Source organism: Pholcus phalangioides, unplaced genomic scaffold, assembly GCF_987345545.1.
Source record: "Pholcus phalangioides strain wild (caught in Gottingen) unplaced genomic scaffold, Ppha-v1.0 ptg000015l_1, whole genome shotgun sequence".
NCBI lineage: Eukaryota > Metazoa > Arthropoda > Arachnida > Araneae > Pholcidae > Pholcus > Pholcus phalangioides.
Window position 1 is genome coordinate 102,284,649 of NW_028301608.1, and position 25,542 is coordinate 102,310,190.

The window sequence follows — 25,542 nt, forward strand, 5'->3', positions numbered from 1 at the left end:
GATGGGAAATAGTTTTTTTTTTTTTTTTTTTTTTTTTTTTTTGCGCTGTCGTATTCAAGTTAATATTAAATTACTTAAAATTAAAAGAAAAAAAAACAATGAATTTCAAGTGATTTTATTCTAGAGGAGGTTTACAACGGTATTAAATACATATTACCGCAGTAGATTTGTACAGAAACATGGATAAATTTTTAAGTGGGCGCAAGCGAGCAGTAGACGAAGCATCGACAAGTGCACAGAGTAGCGTGGTTCCAAAAATGAAATCAAGAAAATATTCTCAAGAATACTTAAATTTCGGTTTTACCAGCACTGAAGTAAATGAAGAAGAAAAACATTTATGTGTGATTTGCTCAAAAATTTTGGCAGCAGACAGCATGAAACCTAATAAACTTAAACGGCATTTGGAAACGCTTCATGGTGAGTACGTTAACAAACCCCGACCAAAAATTCTTCGAATTGAAATTAAAATCGCATGAAAAGCAAAAATCATTTTTTATAAGAACTTTGTCTGTGAATGAAAAAGCTTTACTTGCCTCTTACAAAGTTTCATATAAAATAGCCAGATGTAAAAAGCCTCACACCATAGGTGAAGAGCTTATTTTGGCAGCTGCAATCGAGATTGTAGAAACTATGTTTAGGTATAATTTTGCCAAACAATTACAGTCCATACTTCTATCAAATGATACTGTTGCCCGTCGAATTGGTGATATAGGTGAAGATGTACAGCCTCAGCTTTTCGAGAAGTTACGTGACAAATTGTTTTCAATTCAGCTTGATGAGGCAATAAATAGCAATAAAGATGTTCATCTCATTGCTTATGTTCGATTTTGTGATGGTACGTCAGCAGTAGAAGAACTACTTTTCTGCAAACAAATAGAACTCAAAGCAACAGCACTCTCATTATTTGCTATCTTAAATGATTTCATAAACGACGCAAACATAGAGTGGAAAAATTGCGTTGGAATATGCACCGATGGTGCTCGTTCAATGTCTGGAAAATTGTGAAACAAAAATCCCCACAGTGTGTCTGGACACATTGCATGATCCATAGAGAAGCTTTGGCTTCCAAAGAAATGAGTCCTGGTCTTAATAACGTGTTAACAACAGTTGTTACTGTAGTAAATTATATAAAAATGAGACCCCTAAAATCAAGAATTTTTTCTGCACTTTGTAAAGATATGAGTGCAGTACATTCAGCGTTACTATTTTATTGCGAGTCGCGATGGTTATCACGTGGGAAATTTTTGCAACGTGTTTATGAATTAAGACATGAAATCGCAATTTTTCTAGAAGAGGAAAACCGACCGGAAGCCGAGATGTTTCGAGATCGTTTATTTGTGATGAAATTGAGCTATTGGTAGACATATTTGATAAATTAAATAAATTGAATCTTCAACTCCAAGGAGCAAATACACATATGTTGGATACAGTGATAAAGTTAATGCTGTTTGTAGAAAATTAGAATTGTGGAGCAGAAATTTAAAGCAAAAAAACTTAGAAATGTTTGCAAATGTGGATGAATGTGTTAAAACTTAAAAAGCTGAAGAACAACATGTGAAAGTGGTTTTTCTAACCATTGAAAATCATTTATCCATGCTGGCAAAGAATTTCAAAAAGTATTTTCTTGCTGACGACAACTTGGTAGCAAGTTACGAGTGGGTTAGGGATCCATTTCGAAATACTCCCCCATGGTCTCTCAACTGCTGAAGAAGAAATCTTCGTAGACTTCACGTGGCGAAATAAAAAGACAATTTAGTAATAAATCACTCTTTGAATTTTGGGCAGGGGTGGATGATGAGTTTTCTGCACTGAAAGAAAGAGCATTTCGTATACTATTACCATTTCCAACATCCTACCTTTGCGAAACCGGATTTTCTGCAGCGGCTGCTTTGAAGACAAAATATAGATCTCGACTAAATATAGAAAAAGAACTCAGAGTGTCCATTTCTAATATTAAACCTTCCTTCGAAAAACTTTGCTCTTCAAGACAAGCACAAGGGAGTCACTAAAAATAATTGAACTTGTTTTTAATTTATATTGGTATTCTAATTATTAAATACATTGTGCAGTACTGATAAAGTCCTATTTGAAGTGTATTATATCAGTGTAAATGTGAATTTTATTTTTTATTATCTTATAATGCATTTTGTTTTGCTTTCCTTTCAGAGTAAAATAATATATTTTTTTAAACAATACATATTTTTTTCGATATGCTAGCGCCCCCCTTTCAGTTCAGCGCCCTACAGGTTGAGAATCGCTGCTTTAAACCCTATATACTAATACATCCACAAAGGTTATCGGTTAACGACTTACACTATCTTGGTTCTTGCAGACTAGTTGTACATAATTAGATCACTTGTACCAAAAAATGGTAAACATCCTACTTGGCAAACAGAAAGGATTCACAAAATCCTCATGCTTTCTTTGCATGTGTGGCCGAGCTCGAGACAAACACTGGACCCAGAATGAGTGGCCTGTCCATGAAACTCTGGTAGCAGGCACGCCAAACATTTTAAGTGATCCAATAGTCAGCTGAGAGATGATCGTTTTTCCTCCACTTCAACTTGTGTTGGTTAAGCAGTTTGTCAAGGCATTGAACGTTGATAGTGAATGCTTCGAATATATAGTTTCTTCTTTTGTCCGGGTTTGTCTTCCGAGAAGATTAAAGCAAGTGTGTTCGATGGACCTCAGATTCGTGCCCTATTGGGTGGTCCTTAATTTGTCACGAAGAGGAATGAAAAGGAGTCAACGTGTGTGTGTGGCTGTCTTTTAAAGCAGTTATACAAAATTTTCTTGGTAACAGAAATGCAGGTAATTATGAGATTCTGATTACTACAATATTGTTGGCTTTTTGTGAGCTCTGGTGCAACATGAGTGTAAAACTATATTTCCTGTTAGTCAATCTGATCAGTTCCCCCAAGAACCTTGTGGTTATAAGTTATAAACAGGGAGAGCGCTTTCATCAAGATTTCAAGACGATGGGAGAGCGCTCCTAAGGCCACTGGGACAAAAATAGGAAGGTGGACTACTGCTGGAACACCAAACGGGATTTCTCCCGTGATGTCCAGAAACGCAAGAAATGTTATTTTGTAAAAAAAATCTACAGCTTACACGAAAAACTAGATTCAGATTTGAAATCAGAATACTCGAATTAGGCAAGATCAAATGCTTGTATAAATGCAACAAAAGTTTAGTTCCCCAGTGTTATTTACACATTTAAGCACATATTTATCGAACTTTCCAATATCAAGGTTTGAGGTCGAACACAATTTTGACAAACAAAAAACACAGATTTTTTTCCACTAAAATTTTTATTTTTCATTTATTTTTTATATTCATTCTATTTTTAACTCCTATCTTTCTCTTTTGTATTATTTCCTATTTACTATATTTATATATATTTCCTATTTACTATATTTATATATATTTCCTATTTACTATATTTATATATATTTCCTATTTACTATATTTATATATATTTCCTATTTACTATATTTATATATATTTCCTATTTACTATATTTATATATATTTCCTATTTACTATATTTATATATATTTCCTATTTACTATATTTATATATATTTCCTATTTACTATATTTATAAACCCAATTATTGTAACAATTAGTATGGGGCATCGTCTCCTTGGTTGCCATTAAAATTCTATAATATGTATTCAATTGTAAAGCTGAAATTAGGAATAAAAATAGAAATTTGTACATATCTTTGCAAAAAATGAGGCTGACAGAGCTGAGTCCGAACGTTGTACTGTAATGAATGTTGTTTACATGTCGTTATGTTGGATAACAAAAAAATAACATGATATGAATAGAAAATAAAATTGGACACATCGTACTGGTCGTTATAATGGAACAATCGCTATAACGTATAGTCATTATAACGAACGTCAACTTTGCATAGGCTATCAACTTTAGTTTTGCCTGAGTTGTTATCAACATGGCCTCAATGTAACTGTTCGGCTCTTGCGAGATTTTTTTTATATACGGACTTGCTCCGGGAAAATGTAAAATACAATTCTTTGTCTTACGCTAGATAATTTTTGTTCCGAAATTTCAGAGAAACTTCGAAAGGGATCTCAGAAAGAATCATTAAGAAACAGCAGGGAAATTAGTCGGACATGAGATAGAGCGTTTCTCTGATTGCTTGTGTGTGTGTTTGAGATAATTTCCGCATGAAGACATAATTGGAAATTCCAAGTACCATTCAGGGATTGCGAGACTTTTTAACAATTCCAGAGAAAACAATACGTGCTTGAAGCAGTATTCAGTCTTGAGATTTAATTACTTAGATAGTGACAATAGGTTGTTTAGGATTGGTTTCGTGGTTGGGATGCGCCTTGCTCTGAGAATCCCTTGTTCTTTCAGTGTCTACTAATGGTTAATCGCAGAACGACATACCTGTACCGTAGAGAATGATGCTTAAAGGATCTCGGCATTCAGTCTGCATTCGCACCGTACTAGATTTACAGCGTAGTAGTATATTAGAATGCCATCAAATTTTTAACCTTGCGTTACCCCTTTCAGATCCTTCTGCCAAAAATATGTGGGTTGCTTTTTTTCCTCACTGTATAATTTATTCTCTTGACCTCAGGAAGTTGGGCCTTAACTATTAAAGGCTTCTGTAAGTTTTGAGTTTCAGATATGAGGAATAGGATCTCTGGAGCTTTCATCAGAGGGCAGAATTTAAGATTGAGCTTTCAGATTGTTTTCAAGATGACTTCCAGGGGGTTTTCAGGAAAAAACGTGCCTCTAGGAAAAGTGTAATTTATTATATAAAATGCAGCAATGACAACGACGTAAAAACGATTCTCGGAAGCGCTCGAAGATACCAGGCATGCTTTTGATGACTGCCGTAGCGACGACAATCCGCGCAATGAGATCCTCCGGTGTGCCGCAGCGCGTGATGCTACCCCAGCGCATGCGTTTCGCGACGCTGCTTACGTCAGATATGGTGAGTGAACCAACGAACGCATTCAGCGGTCAACTGGCATCCACCTTTCATCTCGTCTGGACTCATGTGACTGCATACGTTTTTAACGACTTTCACCCTCCTAACAAGATTTTCGACACCATGTTTCATTGCAATTTTTTGTCCCTCTTGATGTCTACTAACAACCCTCTGATTTTGTCTGTCAGAACACCCTGTATATATAAACTACAAAAAAAATTGAAAAAATAAAGATTTGCTGACATTTATGCTTTTAATGCATTTTTTGAGTATCAAAAATGCCAAAACATTTTGAAAATTCCAAGAAATTAATGATCGGGTCTGAAAGGGTTATATTACAAAAATAATGTTGGGAAAAAAAAAATGTTTAGAGAAAATAATGTTTGCGTTTGTTCCGAAATAAATGCCGATTCATAATGTCGAAAATGTTTCAGACGAAGATAAATATCAAATGATTTATTATCATGAAGTATAAAATATATACTCGGAATGTAAATTAAGAAAAAAAACTTAATTTTATTCATATCATAATCAATTTCTATCATATCATAAGAAAAGGGCGATAGGAAATTTTTTTCTTCCATTTTCCTTCAATTCCCTTTGAAAAAAGATCGTGTTTGTTGCAAAAACTACATTTTCAATTAATTATATTTTGATTTTTTTCATTATTTATATTAAAAATTAAATTTCAATATAATTTATTTAGATAAAATATACTTAAGGGTTTCTTTCCATGAATTTTTTTGTTTGGAATTGAAAATATATATATATATATATACATTTATTTATTTATTTATTCTGAATCATATGCACACATAATATAAATGTTTGAATTTTAATATTTTTAATGGATTATTCGAATGTCACAAATGTAATCAGTTATTAGTTGACTCGTATTTTGAGTAATGGAAATAAATATGTTGTATAATCACTTGGAATAATTACATGCCAGGAAAGAAAAATTGGAAACAAAACAATAAATAAAAATAAAGAAATTAATTACTTCCACAAAATAATGTCCGCATTAGATGTTTCATTGAATATAAAATATCAAAACAAAAAACTGAATCACATTCGCAATAAAACAACACAATGGTAGAAAATCAAAATCTGACTATATAGGTAGCTATGAGTCAATTACAATCGATATAATAAATAAGTAAAATTGATAAAAACCATATTTATGTACTTTATATAAAGCACATAAAATTACATTGCTTCGATGAGTAATTTATCTACTGCATATACAGAATTATATCTATATTCACAGCGTAATAGTAGAAGAAAAATCTGAATATATGTATATCTATGGAAATTCCTACCAAGCTGAATAAAATTTCTCGCACGCTGCTTTTCCAACAGGTTAAAATATTTTAATTAATTTATTTTTTGGCTAGCTTATTTTACTTTTAGCTTCAGCTATAATTTTGTCTGCAAAAAAAAATTTATCTTGAAAAAATCCACGGCATGTTCAGTCGAAAAAAAAGAATATATGTATATTATTTCCGTACTAAATAGATTACGTTCTTGTTATTTTCTTATTAGGTGGGAGGATAAAAACAGATTTTAGATACTTTTTACCTTATACAGACAGATTTTCCACCCGAAATCGGTTATACTGAGTTTTGGGGATGGGAGAAAAGGAATTGAAATTTATGTACCGTTGAGAGCAGTGCGGCGACATTACTGCAATAACTACAGTTGTCCTATTAAGTTAAAATTGGTAATTGAAGGGGGGAACCCAGTAAGTTACCACGTTGAAAGCAGCCAAAACTAAACCTAAAATCATCAGTCCTTTCAAAGTACGATCTATTATTGCTCTCATGGGAGTAAGAAAATGATGAGAACGAAATATTTAACGAACCTATGTGTTTTATGATGCAGAACATATGAAATAAACATAAATCTAACTTATAATTTGAAAAAAAAAATAAGTTTCGGAACCAGATTAAGTAAATATACACAATTACACAATTTTTCCAATGAATTACGTCGTAATAAACTAGGAGGGCTTTGGCTTGGAGGATCCAGTATAAAATAAAATAGTTTCGAAATATTTCGTAAGTGAAAACTATGGAAATATAAGGAATTCAGAAAATTTTTGTCTTTTTGCACTGAAAAATCTTCATCAAACTATAATGAAAAGATAAAATTAATAATGACACACTAAAATTTTATTCTGAAAAAAAAAAATTGATGTAGAGATTAAACATCTTGTGGCGTATAATCTTCATATTAAAGATCAATTTTATTAACGTTTGAGAGGAGTTCCGGAATGGAATTAATTTTCGTTTTCACTAATCACTGAAATTCTTTCAAAAAACACTTCCGATGACGGAAATCTCTTTATTCGCTGATGTGATTATTGAATGACGTTTTTATGTAGACTGTGGTTATACAATGTTAGATAATATGCTATCATGTGGTTCAGGGTTCTTCAAAGTTCCATTATCCTAAGATTTCAGCGGTTAAAAATGAGGAGAATGAAACATATACGTGGGTAACATATTAGTAAATTGTTAGGTCTTCATTTGACTTTGACAGCCGAACATTGTGGAAGCCCATAAAAGCCAAAGATAAGACCATTTTGATCCCATTACTTTTTCAGATGTTTTTAGACTGACAAACTTATCATGAAAATAAAATGAGTTTTAGACAGTCAATCTTCATTAGGTAAGAAAAAAATACTAATTTATGAATTAGTATGATTTTATAAATATGATTGTAACTAATTTAATCACTTTAACGTATTTAACTAAAGAAACTAGAAACAAACTCAAAAACAGATTTAAAAAAATTGTAACAAAAATTATTGCTTTGAATCAATTTTTATTTCATTAATTTCCACAAATGACAAAAACCTCAATATGTATGAAAATAACACAAATAAATCAATATAATATAATTTCCATTAATTTTATATGAGTGCTAAAAGTATGTTCCAACTGATAGTTGGAAAAAAAAATAGTTTTTAAGATTATGATGAAGTAAGTCCCAAGATTGAAAGGAAAATATGTATGCATATGGTACGGTTGTTATACAAAATAACCGGTTATTATGCAGATTTACCCATTGCCTTGGTGAGTTTGATAAATTTATCACTTTTACTGGCGAATATCCATAATACACAAGCGCCGTTGGTAAATTTGGTGAATACTAAAAAATTATCAGTTTTTCCGCCGATTATGCATAAACAAGTGTCGTTGGTAAGTTTAATAAATACTTAAAATTGATCGTTTTCATCTGTGATTATGTATAATACGCTAGTGTAATTGGAAAATTTTATAAATATGCGAAAAATTCGATTCGAGCATAGTATGTGAGATGAATATAGTACGACCCCGATGTCGTTAAAAAAAACTTCACGTCAGGTTTCACTACACGTACACGCACATTCCCGCATGTACCGATTCATTGGGGGTTCCGCGGGGGGGTGCGGGCGGGTTGCATGTGTGGTGTAGCAGTAGTAGGTAGGGCTCGTAGGTAGGGTAAAAAAGGGTTCGGGGATCCATGATGTTCTTAAGTCAGCCACCTCGGTGGGCAATTTGCCTGTTGTAGCGTTGTATTTGTATTTGTATTTGTATTTATAATCACATTGTATGCCGATATACTCACACAATACATGTATGAATTACCATGTATATTATATCGGATAGTACGTTTGTCATGTGAACCAACAACGCGACGCGTGGGAGCTATGCATAATGGCTGGTAAAATTTGTATTTTTTTCAGTACTTATTACATTTACCAACGACGCTTGGGTACTATCCATAATCGAAGTGATAAATTTAGGGAATTTATCAAAATTACTAAAATCTCAGGTGATTATACATAATAACTGGTCTATTATGTATACTAGTCACATTCATCACATTTACAGTTATAACATATGCAAAAACAAAAGCCACAACAGACGAAATGCCGAACCAAATTTTTTTATGGGCCATAATCTTTTATAAAAGTTATGAAGGAAAAAAACAAAAATGAAAAGAAACAAATGACTGTAAAAACGAATTGGTCTTGTCTTTGTATTTCGGTTTAATGTGTGCACAACATTATTTTCTGCTTTCTAAGTAATATGAAAATACTTCTCGAGTTCAAGATTGCTTTCAAATATTTTCAAGTCAGATTGATATGAATCTTGTCTGTGGAATTTTTTTTTTCGTTTCTCATGGATTATTCGAAGTTCAATAAAGCACAAATCGCTTTGACAGGTGTTTGGATAAACTTCCCTTTCGATATATACCGTATATCGGAATATAATTCCTATAATAAATCCAAACAAGGAGCTTGAGTGATCTGTTTACCGTGAGAATACTTTTTGAAATATGGCAAACCCCACTGTATTTGAATCAGCTCTTAAGCTTTAATGATGCACGCATGTTGTTAGCACTTTCAGAAATCCGTTTTCGCCATCACGTAATCCCCCTTCTGAAGCATAGGTGATCAGTGAAAGGTGAAGTTTGTGAAGCTCAACCATATCATGAAGTGATCTTCATAATAACTGAAACGTCAAGTTTACGTGTTTGCCTCATACTTCACACTCACATATGACCGTTGTAACGTTGATCGTTGGAACAAGATGTGTCACTTCATTTGATAATGGATCGATAATCATATTACCGATTCGAGATTCGAGTGCGCATAAATCGTAGTACGCGACACCTGCGAAATATCGGTATGCATTAATGTTATGAAAATCCAGATTTGTAAATGACGTTACAAGATATTGATACGACGCAACACATATGGTTTTCTATCAAAAATATATGAAATATATCATCATTGTTCAAACGTTGAATATTTGAATTTAAAATATTCATTTCAGTTTGAAATTCATATCCATTAACGTCTGCTTAATATCAGGATAAAATGAGTGTATTGAATGAGTATGAATATCAATTTCATAGTGATAAATTTAAACTTGATCATAATTCTAAATATACTAGCCAAACAACTGCATATTACCATCTCTATAATGAGTTTTCTGATAGATTTCCCATAGAAAAATATACAATCTATTTATAACGTTCAAGCAAATCATTTTTATTAATTAATTACTTAGTAATATTACACGATGCTTAATCGTTGCGTGTATTAATATCCATAATTAAACATGCGTATAATTACATATATTTATAAAAAAGTCATCAATACTTTCTTGTACAAAAATTACACAGATATATGAAAAAAAATTATTGGAAGTTCTTTTACTTTTGATATAACTGATTCAGTGCCGATTCTAAAAATGCATTCCACAAATCCATTTTTTTTTTCTATCACAAGATTTTTTCACAAAACAATTTCATATTTTGGGGGGAAATAACTCAAATCCAAATATTTTTGAATATTTATTTTTATTTTATCACCTCATAAATGCAAATTTCACATTTATATCTCTAAGACCATAATGATAAGCCCCAAAACCACCCTAAAATCAATTAAATACCTTTATGATTTACTATATTATTTATTCATAATTCACATTTCGATGCGATTTGTATGCTGCTTATTTATTATCATTGGAATTTGATTTTCGCTTCATCTCAAAATCTAGAACGCATCTGACAAAACCAATGCCAGATTCGGAATCAGCACCCTATATCGTTGAATTATCTTTGGCAATGATTTGCTATATTAACTTTGTTAGGCGTTTCGTCTGTTCGTGCCTTTATATTATTTTGTATTCGTATTACGCGAGTCTGAAAATATTTCTTGGTTGTCAACTGATACGAAGAATTTGTGACAATAGTTAATATGAGCGTTATCTATGTACAGTGCAAGTAATTCACAGCAAAATACGACATAATAAATCGAATTTGTGATGTTACATTTTGATTTTTTTCAATACCATCCTACTATTATACTAAAAGTAAACACACATGATGTGTAAAATGAAAATTTAAAGAATCCATTAGGAAGACAAAAAAAACAACAACAAAAGTTTTTTTCGGAATTATTTCAATCAACTTGAAAATAGAATGAAAATTTCTGTCTGTGTGCCAACATAGTTAAAATACCCAAACTCTTCCTCATTATATAAAAACGACTGAAAAATGTTTTATAGCAGCCACATTTTGCCCTGAAATGATCTCCAGTAGCTCGAAACGCTCTAAAATGGTTGTTCCCAAAGTTCCGAGTTAGAGTCATTAAGTCGATTCCCGTTTGGTAATCCCATTATCGTGATGCATTACAGCTAACAAGCTTGCTCACACCGGACAGGATCGGTTATTCTGCTCAACTTGTAAGCATATATATAGCAAAGCTAATTAAACTATGTTGTTTTCTATCTAGTTGTAGACTCGGGGAAGAGTTTGAAAACACAGAGATAGAGGAGGCGTCGTAAATATCATTTTCACTCCCTTCTGTTCAATTACCTGTATAGGATGTTTTATTAATCGCTGGCTTCGAACAGCGATACCGATTCCGGTACAGATAACATCTGATACCCCTTCACATTATTCATAAAGAACGTTTCCTGATACAACAAATATACTACGAATAGCAGTTTATAATTGAAAATAGTTATCTAACCCTAATAGTTTCTCATAATATGCCAATAAATTATTTCTGAGAGACTTTTCTTCACTGAAAATTTTCCACTTTCTAACACTGATTAACACGAAACATTATTACATTTTGGTGTTTCAGGGCGTATTAACACTTGAGGAAAAAGGATTATATATACATTTATCTTAAAATATATGGCGTAAAAAAACGCGCTTTACTTAACAGTTTTATGATTTATGTTTTTTCTCGGTTTTTATTTATTTATTTATCTTATCTATCGCATTTTTTTTTATCACAAATTTTATATATATCATCAGCGTGAAAGACCTCCAATATCTCTAAAAGGAAGAGAACATCTAGGCCACCGATAATAATTACTTTCCTAGCGACAATGGTCACCGGGGAGCCATCAAATGCATCTGCGGGTGGGCGTTAATTGTTCTAGTATGTGATTTATGAGACCTCAGGATTTTTCTTTGTACAAGGGGCTGATACATTTCAGTTTCCAATGAAATAAATGTGAAAAAGATTGGTGAAACGAAAGAGTACAATAGAATGGAACAGAACACGGGCACTTACAGAAGACATCGTATTTTGAGATTATTTCTTTCACGGGAAATTAAAGCTGATTTCCTAACAGCAATAACTGAATTCGTAAGGGAATATCTACAGATCTTAGGATGCATCTACATGGTCACATCAACTCTTTATTAGTTTTTTTTTTAAGTTTTACTTATATAAATTGTTATTCTACTAATTTCAATAATTTCAAATTTTTGATGAAATTTTCCTCAAAATTGACGATCCAATTATGGGAAATCTTTCCCACGGTAATTTAAAGTTCACGTGAATCATAAATTTCTTTGTGACACCACTTGATTTTTTGGTTTTATTTTTTCTGTAGAACTTAACTATTTAGTAATGGAGCAGTTGTATAAATGCTACCATTACGCCAAAGTATTACATCCAATTTGAGTTTAAATACATTGTATAAAATATTGTGTGTAATGACTATAAAAATAACATATTTTTCATTCACTAAATTTATTTACACACGCAATTTTCTTTTCCAATACTTATTTCCTCGGGGAAGGATTACTTAATCATTAATCTAATCTGATTATATATATATATATATATATATGAATTAATTTCCACAACTATTTTTATATTCAGTACATTCAGATAAACATTCTATCGTATTTTAACGTGTAAAAAGAACCCCTTTCTGCCAAAAGTTAGGTAGCAAAAATAAGAGGTATTTGTTATACATGGATAGATATTATAGATATATCTTTTCAACTTTCTTTTTCCCTAAATTTTAAATCCAAAAAACCAGAGGCCTCCTTATACGAAGGGGCCAAAAATACGAGGGTTCCTTATACACATTAAATACTGTGTACATGTTCGGCATACGGTTCTATTGACTTTAACAAATGCAGTATACGCTAGTTGTAAAAACCTGCATTCGTTCCACGGAAAATGGACATTATATTGAGATGTCGTTGTATCGAACGTTGAAAAAACGATGATTAAGCTTCTCCAGAAAATCGTATATTGGATTGATGGAATATATATATATATGAAGAATATTAATTTATGTTTCTTCAAGATGGCTTCCAAGAGAAAGTGCTTCGGTGTAGGTGCGACATATCACATAAAATTTAGCAGTAAAATTCCGTAACAAAAAACTGGTATGTGAATATAAATGTACCTTGCATCATCTTGGCTGAAAATCATTGATTGACTTCTTTTATTTCTTTACTTATGATTATTATTTTAAAAAAAAAAAGGAGATTTGCTGAAACTTCAGCTTTTAATATACTTTTTGAGTATCAATAATGTAAAAACATCTTTAAAATTCGAAAAACCAGTGCTCGGACCTGAAAGGGTTAACTTCAAAACACGCATTAACGCATTCACAATTTAATTCATCACCGAAATACCATCATGATTCTTGGAAATATTACAGTGGAAGAGTTACAATGTGTAATCATCATTAATAATCCCATCCAAACTCCAAACTCCATTTCTTTTTTTTAGGCAGGAAAGAAACAAACAGTGAAAAAAAATATCGTAATTAATTTCTAAAGATTCGATTCATATTCAAATGATTCTCGTGGCACATCTGTAATGAATTGCCCCGAGTGGTTTTCTCACTTCCCTAATGAGCACCAGAAGCTATGCTTTTACTTATTTTTTTTTCCTTTCGGAATACTACACTCTATTGAGGGTAACGTATAGTATTTCTTTTTTAATATCATTTTTTCCCTCTTATTAATGACACAAAAGTTTTTATCAAATGAATTTCTATCATCTATTGGATTTCGAATTATTTCTCTGAGCATCCTTGAAAAAATGGCATTGATCATAACAACAATGACATCTGATGCGTAGTATCCAATCACAAGTCTTGTCATTTTCCTCTCCTTACATAATAAACGAGAAGTGACGTTGTCAAGTAATTTGCCGCACCAGCAAGTTTTAAAGTAGTCATTGATATTCATTGATCCGTTAGATTTTAGAAAAGTTTTCAAGATATTTTTCTTCCTTTTTTGATGCTTCTTTTCCAGTAGAGTAATTTCTCAGAATATAATTATTATAAATAAGTGAGGAATTCAACTGGAACTATGAAGTTCGAGATGTCATGAAGTAGAGGATCATCATGATCATGAAACTCAATAAATACAAGACATAAAACGAATATATACATAAAAAAGTTAATAGGAAATTTATCATCATACCTTGAAAAAATCATAATCAATAAAAAACACGATTTCCGTAAATTGTGTGTGGATTTTGATTTTCTCCTAAAATTAATTTTTTTCTTATAATTGAAGTTTTTTCTGATATATTACAGCAAAATAGTGAATAAATAACAACAGTTTTTTTATTATATTATTTCGTCTGTGAGAACTTATTGGTTGAAATATCATTTGTGAAACAGTTAGTGGATCTGTAGATATGTTTTGAATGTTTTTGGATCGGCATAATTTACTATAGGCCTTAACACTACGCCAATACGCATTTAAATGCGAAATTCACGCATGAAAATTCAATTATGATCCTCCAGGTTTCGTTGAGGAGTGAAACATTAATTCTAATTTTAGGGGTTTTATTTCAGTTATTTCTTTGTTTTTCATTAAAAAAATACCTCTCTCCTTTCACACAATTGCCCAATGAATGAGTGAACGAAAGAAATTTGCCACTGGACTTATCCCGTTTCCGAGATCTCTTCCAGCCCAGTTTCGCGGCAGAGTCAGGAACACTTTTATTTGAGTCAAAAAAGAAAAAAATAGTAACGAACATACTGAATTTTTACGTATTTTTTCCGGACAATTTTGGTACTGTCGCCATTAACAAATTATGTGGTGATAACAGACGACGAAAACGAAAATCTTATTGTATAATATAAAATATCTATTGGCGCGAGTCATATCGCTTAACACCTTGTTGGTGAGTAAATGAGTTTGATAAACTTCTGAGTTAGAAGACAAGCATATCCGTTTTATGCGGTTGAGTTCACTCTATCCGCTGATGAAACTATACAGAATGAAAATATTATGTGGGGGAAATATATAGAATTTGGAGAATCACCCGTAGCATCTCGCTTATCGCCTTATTCGGTGAGCAACATAAACACGACAATATCAACACTAACGCCCTATAAAATTTCAGAGAGCATTGAAATTACTCTTGAAAAATACTTCTTTTTGGATAACACTGCCACTTAATAATGTCATATGTATTAAAATTGCAAAACCGTGAACTTTATGTAATGTTGACTCATCAGAATCATTATTGTGTTTTAAAGTTATTACATGCTGTTTTTCACTGAACTTTTGAGTTATATAAAACTTAGTTAGATTATATTTCTTGAATTTCTTCAGGAAAAATAAGAAAAATCATAAATGAATGTTAACGTTGATTGAAGTAAAATTAAAACATTTCCTCAAATATCAAATACTCAAATTAATCATTAAAACTTTAAAAACCATCACTTAGAGTTTGAACGTAATTAAAACTCATTTTCAAACATTTAAGAGGCGTGACTTTATGTTTTCACAAGTACCACTGCAATAATTCAGCACTTTTGTTCTTAAAACAAAAATTTTGATGCCCCATGGAAGCGGCGACTGATTTTTTAATTAAAAAAAAAAAACAAAATCCCTAAAATAGAATATTAATATTATCGTAAAGTACTTGGATATCAATTAACTAAAAATTCAATTTTACTCACTATTTTTTTCTTTCTGAGCATTTAATCGTTTTGAAACGTTGAGAAAGGAGTCTTCAACGCGCCGGGCCACATTTGGGCGTCGCAGCTTTTGTTGTGGCTCGCCGACCATTTTCAGAAATGGTTGAAAAAGTTGAAAAACTATATTCGGGAATTGATGAAAGAAATAATTTTAGGAAATAATTTCACGATGGTTCTTCAATCGATCTTAATATATCATAATACAATCCAGAATGTAATTAACCTTTTTTCTCCAATGTTCGACTGCACATGGAAAAAAAACAACAACAACAAACCAGTAGAATGAAACGAAGAGGATAAAAACTATAAAATAGGGAAGTCATCGAATGAAGTAGCCATAAAAGAAATAAAGAAGTAGCCAGTCGAGCTATTTCCAATCCCCCTTACACCACACACTACCTTCCTCAATCCTTTTCTTATGTTATACCTCCCTTAGGTTGACATTTAAGTAGCATTTTTTTCCCCCATTTCCTACGGTACACCGCGTAATGACGCTTGCGTCAGAGTGAATGGCATGGAAGTATGAAGAAAAAAAGCTAAAGTAAATAAAGTATATACTTTGTAAGGATAAGAAAGTAAGTATAAAGAAAAATAATCAAGAAAAGACCTTGACAGACAGCTCACCCGCAACGCTCTAAGTACAACTAATTGTTCGTAGTAGTAATTTTGTTTTATTATTATTATTTTCGTACTGTGGTTCATACCAAGATTTTTCTCCCTGTCCTGACGTCTTTAAGTAAAGCCACAGCGTATAAAATCCTTGAGACAGCTTACGACAGCCATTTTTTTTTAATATTTATTTTTTTAATGTTATATATATATATGTCCCTCCACCGACATCATGTTTTATCTATAACATACTGAAATTCCTTTTCAATAAGAAACTCTTGTTTCCGTGATTTAAAAGCTATTTATTTTTTATACAGTATATTCTATATATATATATATTTTATTTTCTCTTGTTCTCTTGTCTAAGAGCAGAAATTTGTGAAAACACGAAGAAATTTCAAGTTGCATTAACAATAGAATTTTGTGAAAGCTGGGGATAAGCGGATCAACGTATTCAACTGACCTTTGATAGAAAGCCGAACTTTTTCCCCGGAAGAAATAATTATTAATGGAGGAAGGACATCCCGAATACAGAAGCTTAAAGGAATACAAACTCTTTCAACAAAAGAATTCGTTTCTTTTTTCATGTGTTTGTTATGTATGTTTTAAGTCTTTTTTTAAGTAGAAATCCATGTCTTTTATTTCTATTGCTTTTGTATTTCCTTGAACAGAAATCACGATTAAGAACGGAAAGAAAGAAAGTTCATTCATATAAATTGCTCAAGTTCCTTTTTTTAGTTTTATCGTTTTTATTCATTAGTTTGGGAATTCCAATGAATAACAATTAATGTATGTATAGGTATTCATATTTTAATGACGTAAAACGGAGTTTTAATAGAATAAAAGAAACATACTTTTTTCTTCCTAGAAATTATTTAACCTTAAAGAAAATGCCTGTATAAATGTTTCATTATTTATTAGACCCAATTACCGGAGGTTTATTTAGTTTTGCCATCTATTCGTCATTGGTCGCTATAAATACCCTGGTCCAGCGTTTCTCAACTTATGTTCCACGGGCCAAAGGTGGTCCTCGACGATGACAGAGGTGGTCAGCAGGCAGACTCTATAATTTACTTCCAAATCAATTGCAAAAAAATTTTCAATATTGCTGCAATTGGTAAGTATGAGGTATCAATAATTGTAGTAAAAAAAAATTGTGATGAATTTGCTAATATTTGTAAAAATTGATAAACAAAGATGTAATTCTGGAGAAAAAAAATTCGTCTGACGTGATGATTATATTTCATCCAGTAAAATACGGGAAGGATCATAAATACGGCAAAATATGGGACATGATCAATTGTAACCAAAAACTTGGCCATAAATCGGCAAAATCAACAGTTGTTGCTAAAACTTCTGAAAAATTTAGGGAGGGAAATGCTTAGGAAATAAGGGACTACTGGAGACCACAGAGTGAACTGAAATGTAGTTCTACAGCCATACTTAGGCTGGGATTACACTATAAAAATTTTATAAAAATATAATATGAAAACTCGAAAAATGCAGCAATAATCTTATCGGTTGCATTTTTCAAGTTTCATAAAAGAAATTTTCTAAAACTTTTGTATTGTAATGCCGGCCTAAGATATAAAACACCAGGAATGTCTTTGTTCATGAGTTTAGTAAGCGTTCCAAATGCATATATGATTCATTGAAAAAACCGGAACGAATGCATGAAATTCAGAAAAACTCCTCTTAACGGACACACCTCAGATACCATCATCCCTCTTTTAGGGTCAAATAATAATTCTCTCTTATAAAAAAAACAGTTTTAATTTCAAATACTGACTAACGGTCACACCTATTTTACGGATAATTTTTTCCATCGTCGTGTCGTCCGCAAAAGAGAGGTTTTGCTGTAGTTTAAAACAGTCTAAAATAAAACATTCACAAATCTAGCTGTCCCGACAGTCCCGTAAAATACGGGACACAATCAAGTAATTTTGTGGACCGTTGAATTGTTTCAGACATTTTACTGGTCCTTGAATTCACAAAGGCTGAGCAATGTAGCCTTAGAGGCCTTTCACACGGAGCGGATGCGGACGCGGTTTCCGGAAGAAGTCTTAACAATTGGAATATACTGAGCCTTTCACACGAGCCCAAATATCTCCGCACCTAGGAAATGTTCATGCGGGTCCGGACGTCGTCCTCATGTGTCAAAACCTAAGTGCGGGCTCCGCATCCGCACATAGAAGTTTTGACAATAGGTTTACTCGTAGCTATTCACACGATGCGGATGCGGAGCGAATTCGTCCGCATCTTTGGCTACTTTTTAATGGAATTTTTTTAATTATTTTTCCATAAATACCCTTAAAAAAACCATATGGGTCAGAATTGCTGAGAATTTGATTTACACCTCAGTAACTTTAGTTCGTCCAATTATATAGAGGAAAGTCAAGTTAACTAATAGTCAATCAATTATTATACTATTCACATAATCATATATTCGAGTATCTATTAGAATATAATCTTATATTAGAGTATCTATTAGAATATAATCATATATTAGAATATCTATTAGAGTATAATCATATATTAGAGTATCTAATAGAATATAATCATATATTAGAGTATCTATTAGAATATAATCAATTATATGTTTATAGCGTAATCAATTAAAGAATGTATATTATCACTTTACATGTTATATAGATCGCAAATTGAAATTTTGTTTTCAGAAACAAAATAGCCACTCCCTAATAACGGCCACCTCCGCATAGCGACCACATTTTCACTGTCCCGTTAGTGGACGTTGTTGGATGGTTTTACTGTTTAATTAAATAATCCCAATAACTTTCGGTGATTTACTTCATTCCGCAACTATACATAATTGACATACGATACGAAATATATAGCGTTTTTGAAGTCCTTTTATTTACTTAAAACGACTATATGGGGTATGTTTTGTTTTCAGTATTCCACTTGATTCTCTTGGGCAAACAAAAGTGCCCATCGGACAAACAATCTTTTCGTAACGAACCGGGGAGAGTAAATAACTAAATTTCTAGCTGGAATTCGGTACTCAACCGCATGCTTACATACCTTATTTTTGAGATTTGTTTATCAGAGAAGAGCCGCTAAGAACATCTTTTACCAGAATGAGGATATTTACATAACCTGTTCGTATGTTCTTCAAAGCGTTATTTCTGGAATATCACGGCCATCAATTGGAAGAGCAAGTGATCTCTGTTCTTCATATCTCCATTACTACAGGCTGTTCTCTACGTATTTAGCAGACACATTAGGGAGAAAATACTGCGCGATTTACTAAACTAAGAGTCTAAAGGAAGGTCGTTAACGAATTAAAAGTTGGGAAAGTGTTTTAAGGATCTAAAGTGAAAATGAATTAATCTGATTGGGGAGGAAGAACATCAATTACAGTTGCCACCAGAGAGCAAATTAAATGATCTCGGATAAGGTTAATGAAGCTTCAGGAGCACGAATAGGGGAAAGAAGTAGAAGACAAAGGAGGGAGAAAGGTGTATAATTTAACCTGGACGGATAATTAGCGTGTCAAAAAAAGGGGAAAAAAGGTAATTTTTAGTAGCTGTTAAATTGCGGAAACTAGAATTTTATTGACCACGAATACACACACACATGAGAAAATTGGACTTGTCTTCGTAATCCTCAGATCAGTTTATGGCGCCACTAATTGTCAAAGGGGAAAAAAATGGGGTTTCTTTGCTCTAGAATATTTATAATTGCATTAATTTTTCTCTCCGTCGGATATTTAATGATGGTGCTAAAAATTGGATGAATTACCATTAATAGTTTTGTATTATGCATATTTAAAGAAAAAATGCCACAAAAGATAAATCACCCTTCATTTGTTGATATCATTTATGAAAGAAATATCATCTCCTAATTGGCAATACATCAAATTATAATGTAAAAACTTTTTAATTGAGTTTTATCCTTTGTTCATATATTTCAAATATAAGTAATCTGATTCTTTGAAAGTCTAAGAATTTTAAATTTAATGCGTTATTATGTAAATATAAGTGTAAATATATGTATTAAATATTAGAATAATATGAGAACAAATCATTATATAATAACTCATGCTTGTAATCGGCTGCAATTACGCTTTAGAGAATATAATTTATCACTTTTGATATTTGAAGTTTTATGCAAGTAATTAGCAAATGCTGATGAAAATACCTTTCGGAAGAAAAAGGAAAGACGGATAATTGATTCTCTTTTTTTTTTACTTTAGTGTTTTGTAATTTAATTTGTTTATATATTTATTTAGTGCATTTACAATATTTAGTTTATTGGTAAATATTTGATATTTACTTTATAGTTAGTTTTCTCCAATTATAAATGAATAGAGAGATTGAGACGGCTTTTGCTCAGCTCAACACATCAAGGAATTGGACAATTTTCTGGACATTATGCAGAGGTGAAATCGGAAAGAAAGGTCATTTGGCCCCCGCCGGAAATCGAACCCAAGTCCTCGAACCTAGGTGGTACGCATCACTGCACACAACTACAAATTAACAATTCATGAAATATACTGAGTTCAATATTGAAAGCGGATGTGTTCGACAGATGATGGGTGCTTATGCTGCGATGTTCAGGGACATTGCGATGCCAGAATGTGTTTGCAGCGATCATGTGAAGGATTACTGTTTACCCTGAATTTTGGACATTGGTCGAGTCAGTATTTAACGAAATTGGCCAATTCCCAAAGTGGCCGGCCCCGTCGCGAATTATCTAATTTCTCACTTTGGCTATATAATTATTAAAAATATTAATTTTAAAATGATTAAAACTATTAATTTCAAAATGATTAAAACTATTAATTTTAAAATGATTAAAACTATTAATTTTAAAATGATTAAAACTATTAATTTTAAAATGATTAAAACTATTAATTTTAAAATGATTAAAACTATTAATTTTAAAATGATTAAAACTATTAATTTTAAAATGATTAAAACTATTAATTTTAAAATGATTAAAACTATTAATTTTAAAATGATCAAAACTATTAATTCTAAAATTAACCGAACTGTTACATTTGGCCTAACTTGAATGCGTTAGTAAATTCAGTCAGTGTTTTTTTCGTGTTTTTTATTTTGAAAAATTAATGTGATTAATTATATTGTGCTGAAAAGAAGCAACAGTCAAAATGACAGCTACTGGGTGGCCCTTGTAGGTATAACATATATGCCAGCCCTTCTAGTGTTAAACCTTCATTACTGCAGCCAGTTTGAAGAAGAAAATTCAGAATCACCTTTACACATAAAAAGAGGCTATATTCCTTCCAATTTATATTTTGAATTTGCTGGTAGACATTCCAATTAACGATAACAACTCCTTGATTGTGGCAAAGCATCTGTATGACTGTGATTTCGCTAATTTATTCTAATGTTTTTTTTTTATTTTTTTTTTCCACCTTGAAATTGGCAGCCTGAATTTTTTTTTCTTATTATACTTTGAACCACAAGGAATGCATTTATACATTTAAAAAGTAATTATGGAATTTATTTTTAGAATATATAATTTATTTATTTAATGCGCTCATTTTATATATTTATTTAATTATTATATTTGAGGAATTGCACGTCTTCAATAAGTTCCTGTATAAGCAGTATAGTCCGAAATAGATCTTTTCAAATGATTTTCCTTTTTTTCAATACGTGTCTTTATCTATGAAAAAATATATTATAACCTCGAAAGAAAATGTGCTTTAATGGTTAATACGCTTTATTAACTCCATTCTAACACTTCATCAACTTCACTCATACGATTTGGAACAGGATTCATACATTTCCAAGATTTAATATTGTAGATATAATACTATGTTGCGAAAGAAATCAAGTAATTTTTCGGGAACGAAATGACCTGTCGCGAAAGTCTAAAAGTCTGTGTGTTGGATACAATAACAAAGTCCTAAATGTTCGCTCTTTTTCAGTGAAATGAGTGTGTTGGAATGGAGAAAAGAAAGCTATTTGGGGAATACATCAAAGAATTACAGGAGGTCAGATCCAAGAAAAGATCCCTGATTAGCCTTTCACTTCTTCGACTTTTCTTCCAACACGACTTCAGGATCACTTCAATGTTAATGTCATTGTTGATTGCAGTTAGCTGAACGTGTTTTTCCCCGCTTTTATCTAAACTGGCTCGAATACGAGATACAGTAAACGATTCTCCCATGTGCTTGCATTTACCAGGTCGCCTCTCTTTCTCTGCGTCTTTCGGTCGACCTGAATAAACGAGATAACAGTTTCATTAGCATCCTGCAATATTATTCAATCTGAATTCATTTTGTCCTTGAAATAATGTTTCCTCTTCAATTATATACCAGGTGCCTTTTCCCTTGGATACGACGCGAGAAACAGTGATTATAAAATATGTACACTCAAACTTGGTTAATTGGAATCTCATGAGCACAGCAAAAAACTTCGAATTATCCAAAATTGGAACTATGCAATTCATCCATATAACTAGACTTTCACAAAGACTCTTAATGATTATATAAAAATTTATTGAATGCTATTCACTTATACTATTCTCATTTCCCCGTGGCTGAAATTAGTGTTCGTATAAAACGTAAATGATGACGAAAAATATTTCATTGGTAAACTTGTAATTTCCACTTGTTTTCTTCTGCATGCTCTTGAGCACTTTACAAAATCTTTAGGTTGATTTATAGATTGTGATTTCCGAACTTCAACAGCCATGTCTCTAGCGGTATCCAAAACCATAAATTTGAAGAGTAATTTCACTCCTCCCCGAAATATGTAGGGATAGTTTTGTAGAAAAATTACTATTTTTTATGAAGAAATATGAAATAACTCTAATAAAAAAAAATATCTAAAATTGGAAGTAGGGAAATTGAATTTTGATGCGTGAATCCCGCATCTAGATGCGTATTGTACCGTAAATTCTACAAGTAATAGGAACCTCTCTCTTGCTTTCTTAGATTCGTTTCCGTCCTTTTCATGAGAAAATTTAATCCTATTTTATTTTCTACTTTTCAACCGCATCCTTAAATCAACATTTGATAGCGTTGAACGAGTGAATGGATATCGTTTGGATATATGGTGGAAAATATTTCTAAGCGACATTGATAATTCAATATAAATGACAATAATGCTATAGGAAAGCACGAATGTCTAAAACATTCTTACCAGACAAGTGACTGAGATTACAGCGCTGCAGCTTTTATACGTTTGTAGAGAAGTTGATTACCACACCCACACTTTCGTAATACCTAAGCAGTAGCATATGCATCTGCTATTTGCAGTAGCTAATAAAGTCACCCAAGATCTGGTATAACTCCAGCAGGAAACTCCACAACAAAAAGGCGAAAGCCAGTGTATGCGCGTGCGTGTGTGTAGAACTCTGAAAGAAACCATGCCCTCTACCTTCCAGGAGCAAAAAAAGGTTAGGTTTTTGAAGTCAAACATCTCAGTCAATATTGCACTTATAAAAATAGAATTTCTTTTATTAGACTCGAGAGAAACAGGGCAACAACTTTCTAATTGGATCATCAGCACGAGGGGACTGTGCGAAAAGTCGGTATTTTTTTATTTATTTAGATAACCATTCAACTTTGTGCGATATGAATGACATATCCAAGGTTTACACATTATTTGGTACTTCTGATTGGAAGCATTCCTCTAGGATCAACGGTTCACCAGTAAAATGCGTACACGGGATTTAGCTATCCACTCTGCATATTGAATAGCTATAAACCTGGCACTTGGTCCACCCCACACTAGCTCAAACCAAATTTTTAATTTATATTTATCAACTTTGTGAAAGAAATATTACACATTTGGATCCCAAATAATGCATATGATCATACATATTTTAACAAATAACCTTTTAAATCGTTAATTCTACTGAATCCATGTATAGAACGTGACTGAAAGGTATTATCTTGATAATGTAAATGAAATTGATGTTGTACAAATATGCGATTTCGAAAAAAAATCGGCCTCCGTCTTCGGGGGAAAAAATCGGCCTCCAATATTTCGAAATAAAGAAAGGGGGGCAAAACTGCCCCCTTTCGGTTTTGGCCCCCTTGGAAAAATGTTGATTTACATTACCTCTTTCTTAGCCAATTATTCATTTGTTTTTAATTTTTAAAATTTTTGCATTTTTTATACTCGTTAAAAACATAAAAAATGCTAGAAATTGTTTCTAACTTTTTTAATTGAATTTTCAATTTTTATTTTTTGGGAAGAAATGATTCACTTCATTGGAATTTTTTTAGTCAGTATGATGAAGGTTAATCTTCACTAATTTTTATGTTATAAATCACACTTTTCCCAAAAGCACTTTCTCCTTTAAGCCATCTTAAAAAACCCTCTGATCGTTCAACTTACGTGCTGCATTCTGATGAAAGCCCCCGAAGTCCATATATTCACCATATTCGTAACTCAAAACTTACAAAATTTTTCAAGTCAAAAAACAAACTTAATTCCCTGAGGTCAAAAGAAAACATTTTACAGTGAGAAAAAGCAACCCACACATCTGTATCACCTAGATCTGAAACGGCTATACATTTTAATTGTATTAAAATTGTATATACACATATTCATTTGAAGTATGTTTTATAGCAGTGTTTCTCAACCTGGGGCCATATGGCCCCCTTGCGGTCCTGGGATATTCTAGGGGGGCCACGGGAGAAAATCAGAAGAAAGGTGATCCACGACAGGTGGTGAAGGGAGTCATAGCTGTGAAAAGAAAAACTTTAAAAGTGAAACATGGTTGAAAAATATTACTACTTTCAGAATTCATCAGATCCGTCCATAGAACTAGGGGCATCTTAACCCTTGAGTCTATGTGGACATGACCCGGGTCTTCATGTCTATAATGGAGGGAGGGGGGGACTATGATTTTCATATGTAAGCTGTTACTTCCAGCTAAGTATGGAGGGCCCCCAGAGCAACGGTTGATGTGTTGGGAGAGTCGATTTATCGTGCATGCTCATTGGATCGTCTATTATTTTACACAGACCCTTTTTTACCATATAATTAAACTCCTGGGAGATGATAATCCATCATTTGAATCCGCGCCTAGCCAGGATTCTAGAGATTGTCCTGATTTATTAAAATTGCATTCATAATAAAAAAATAGAAAGTATCTCACTCTTGGATGAGGGTAGAGGGGGCCCTGGATAGGACAGGAGGGGGGGGCCGCGAGAAAAAATCTGATCCATGGGGGGGGGCCATGAGCTG

The 25,542-nt window shown here is 32.4% G+C and overlaps 1 protein-coding gene across 1 annotated transcript; it reads left to right on the forward strand.

Annotated features, from left to right (window-relative positions):
• The first annotated feature begins 414 nt into the window (after positions 1-414).
• Positions 415-1,005, forward strand: LOC149077217 (zinc finger BED domain-containing protein 5-like). Its single transcript, XM_089242360.1, has one exon. The coding sequence runs from the start codon at positions 415-417 to the stop codon at positions 1,003-1,005; it is 591 nt and encodes a 196-aa protein (XP_089098486.1).
• Positions 1,006-25,542: the final 24,537 nt, after the last annotated feature.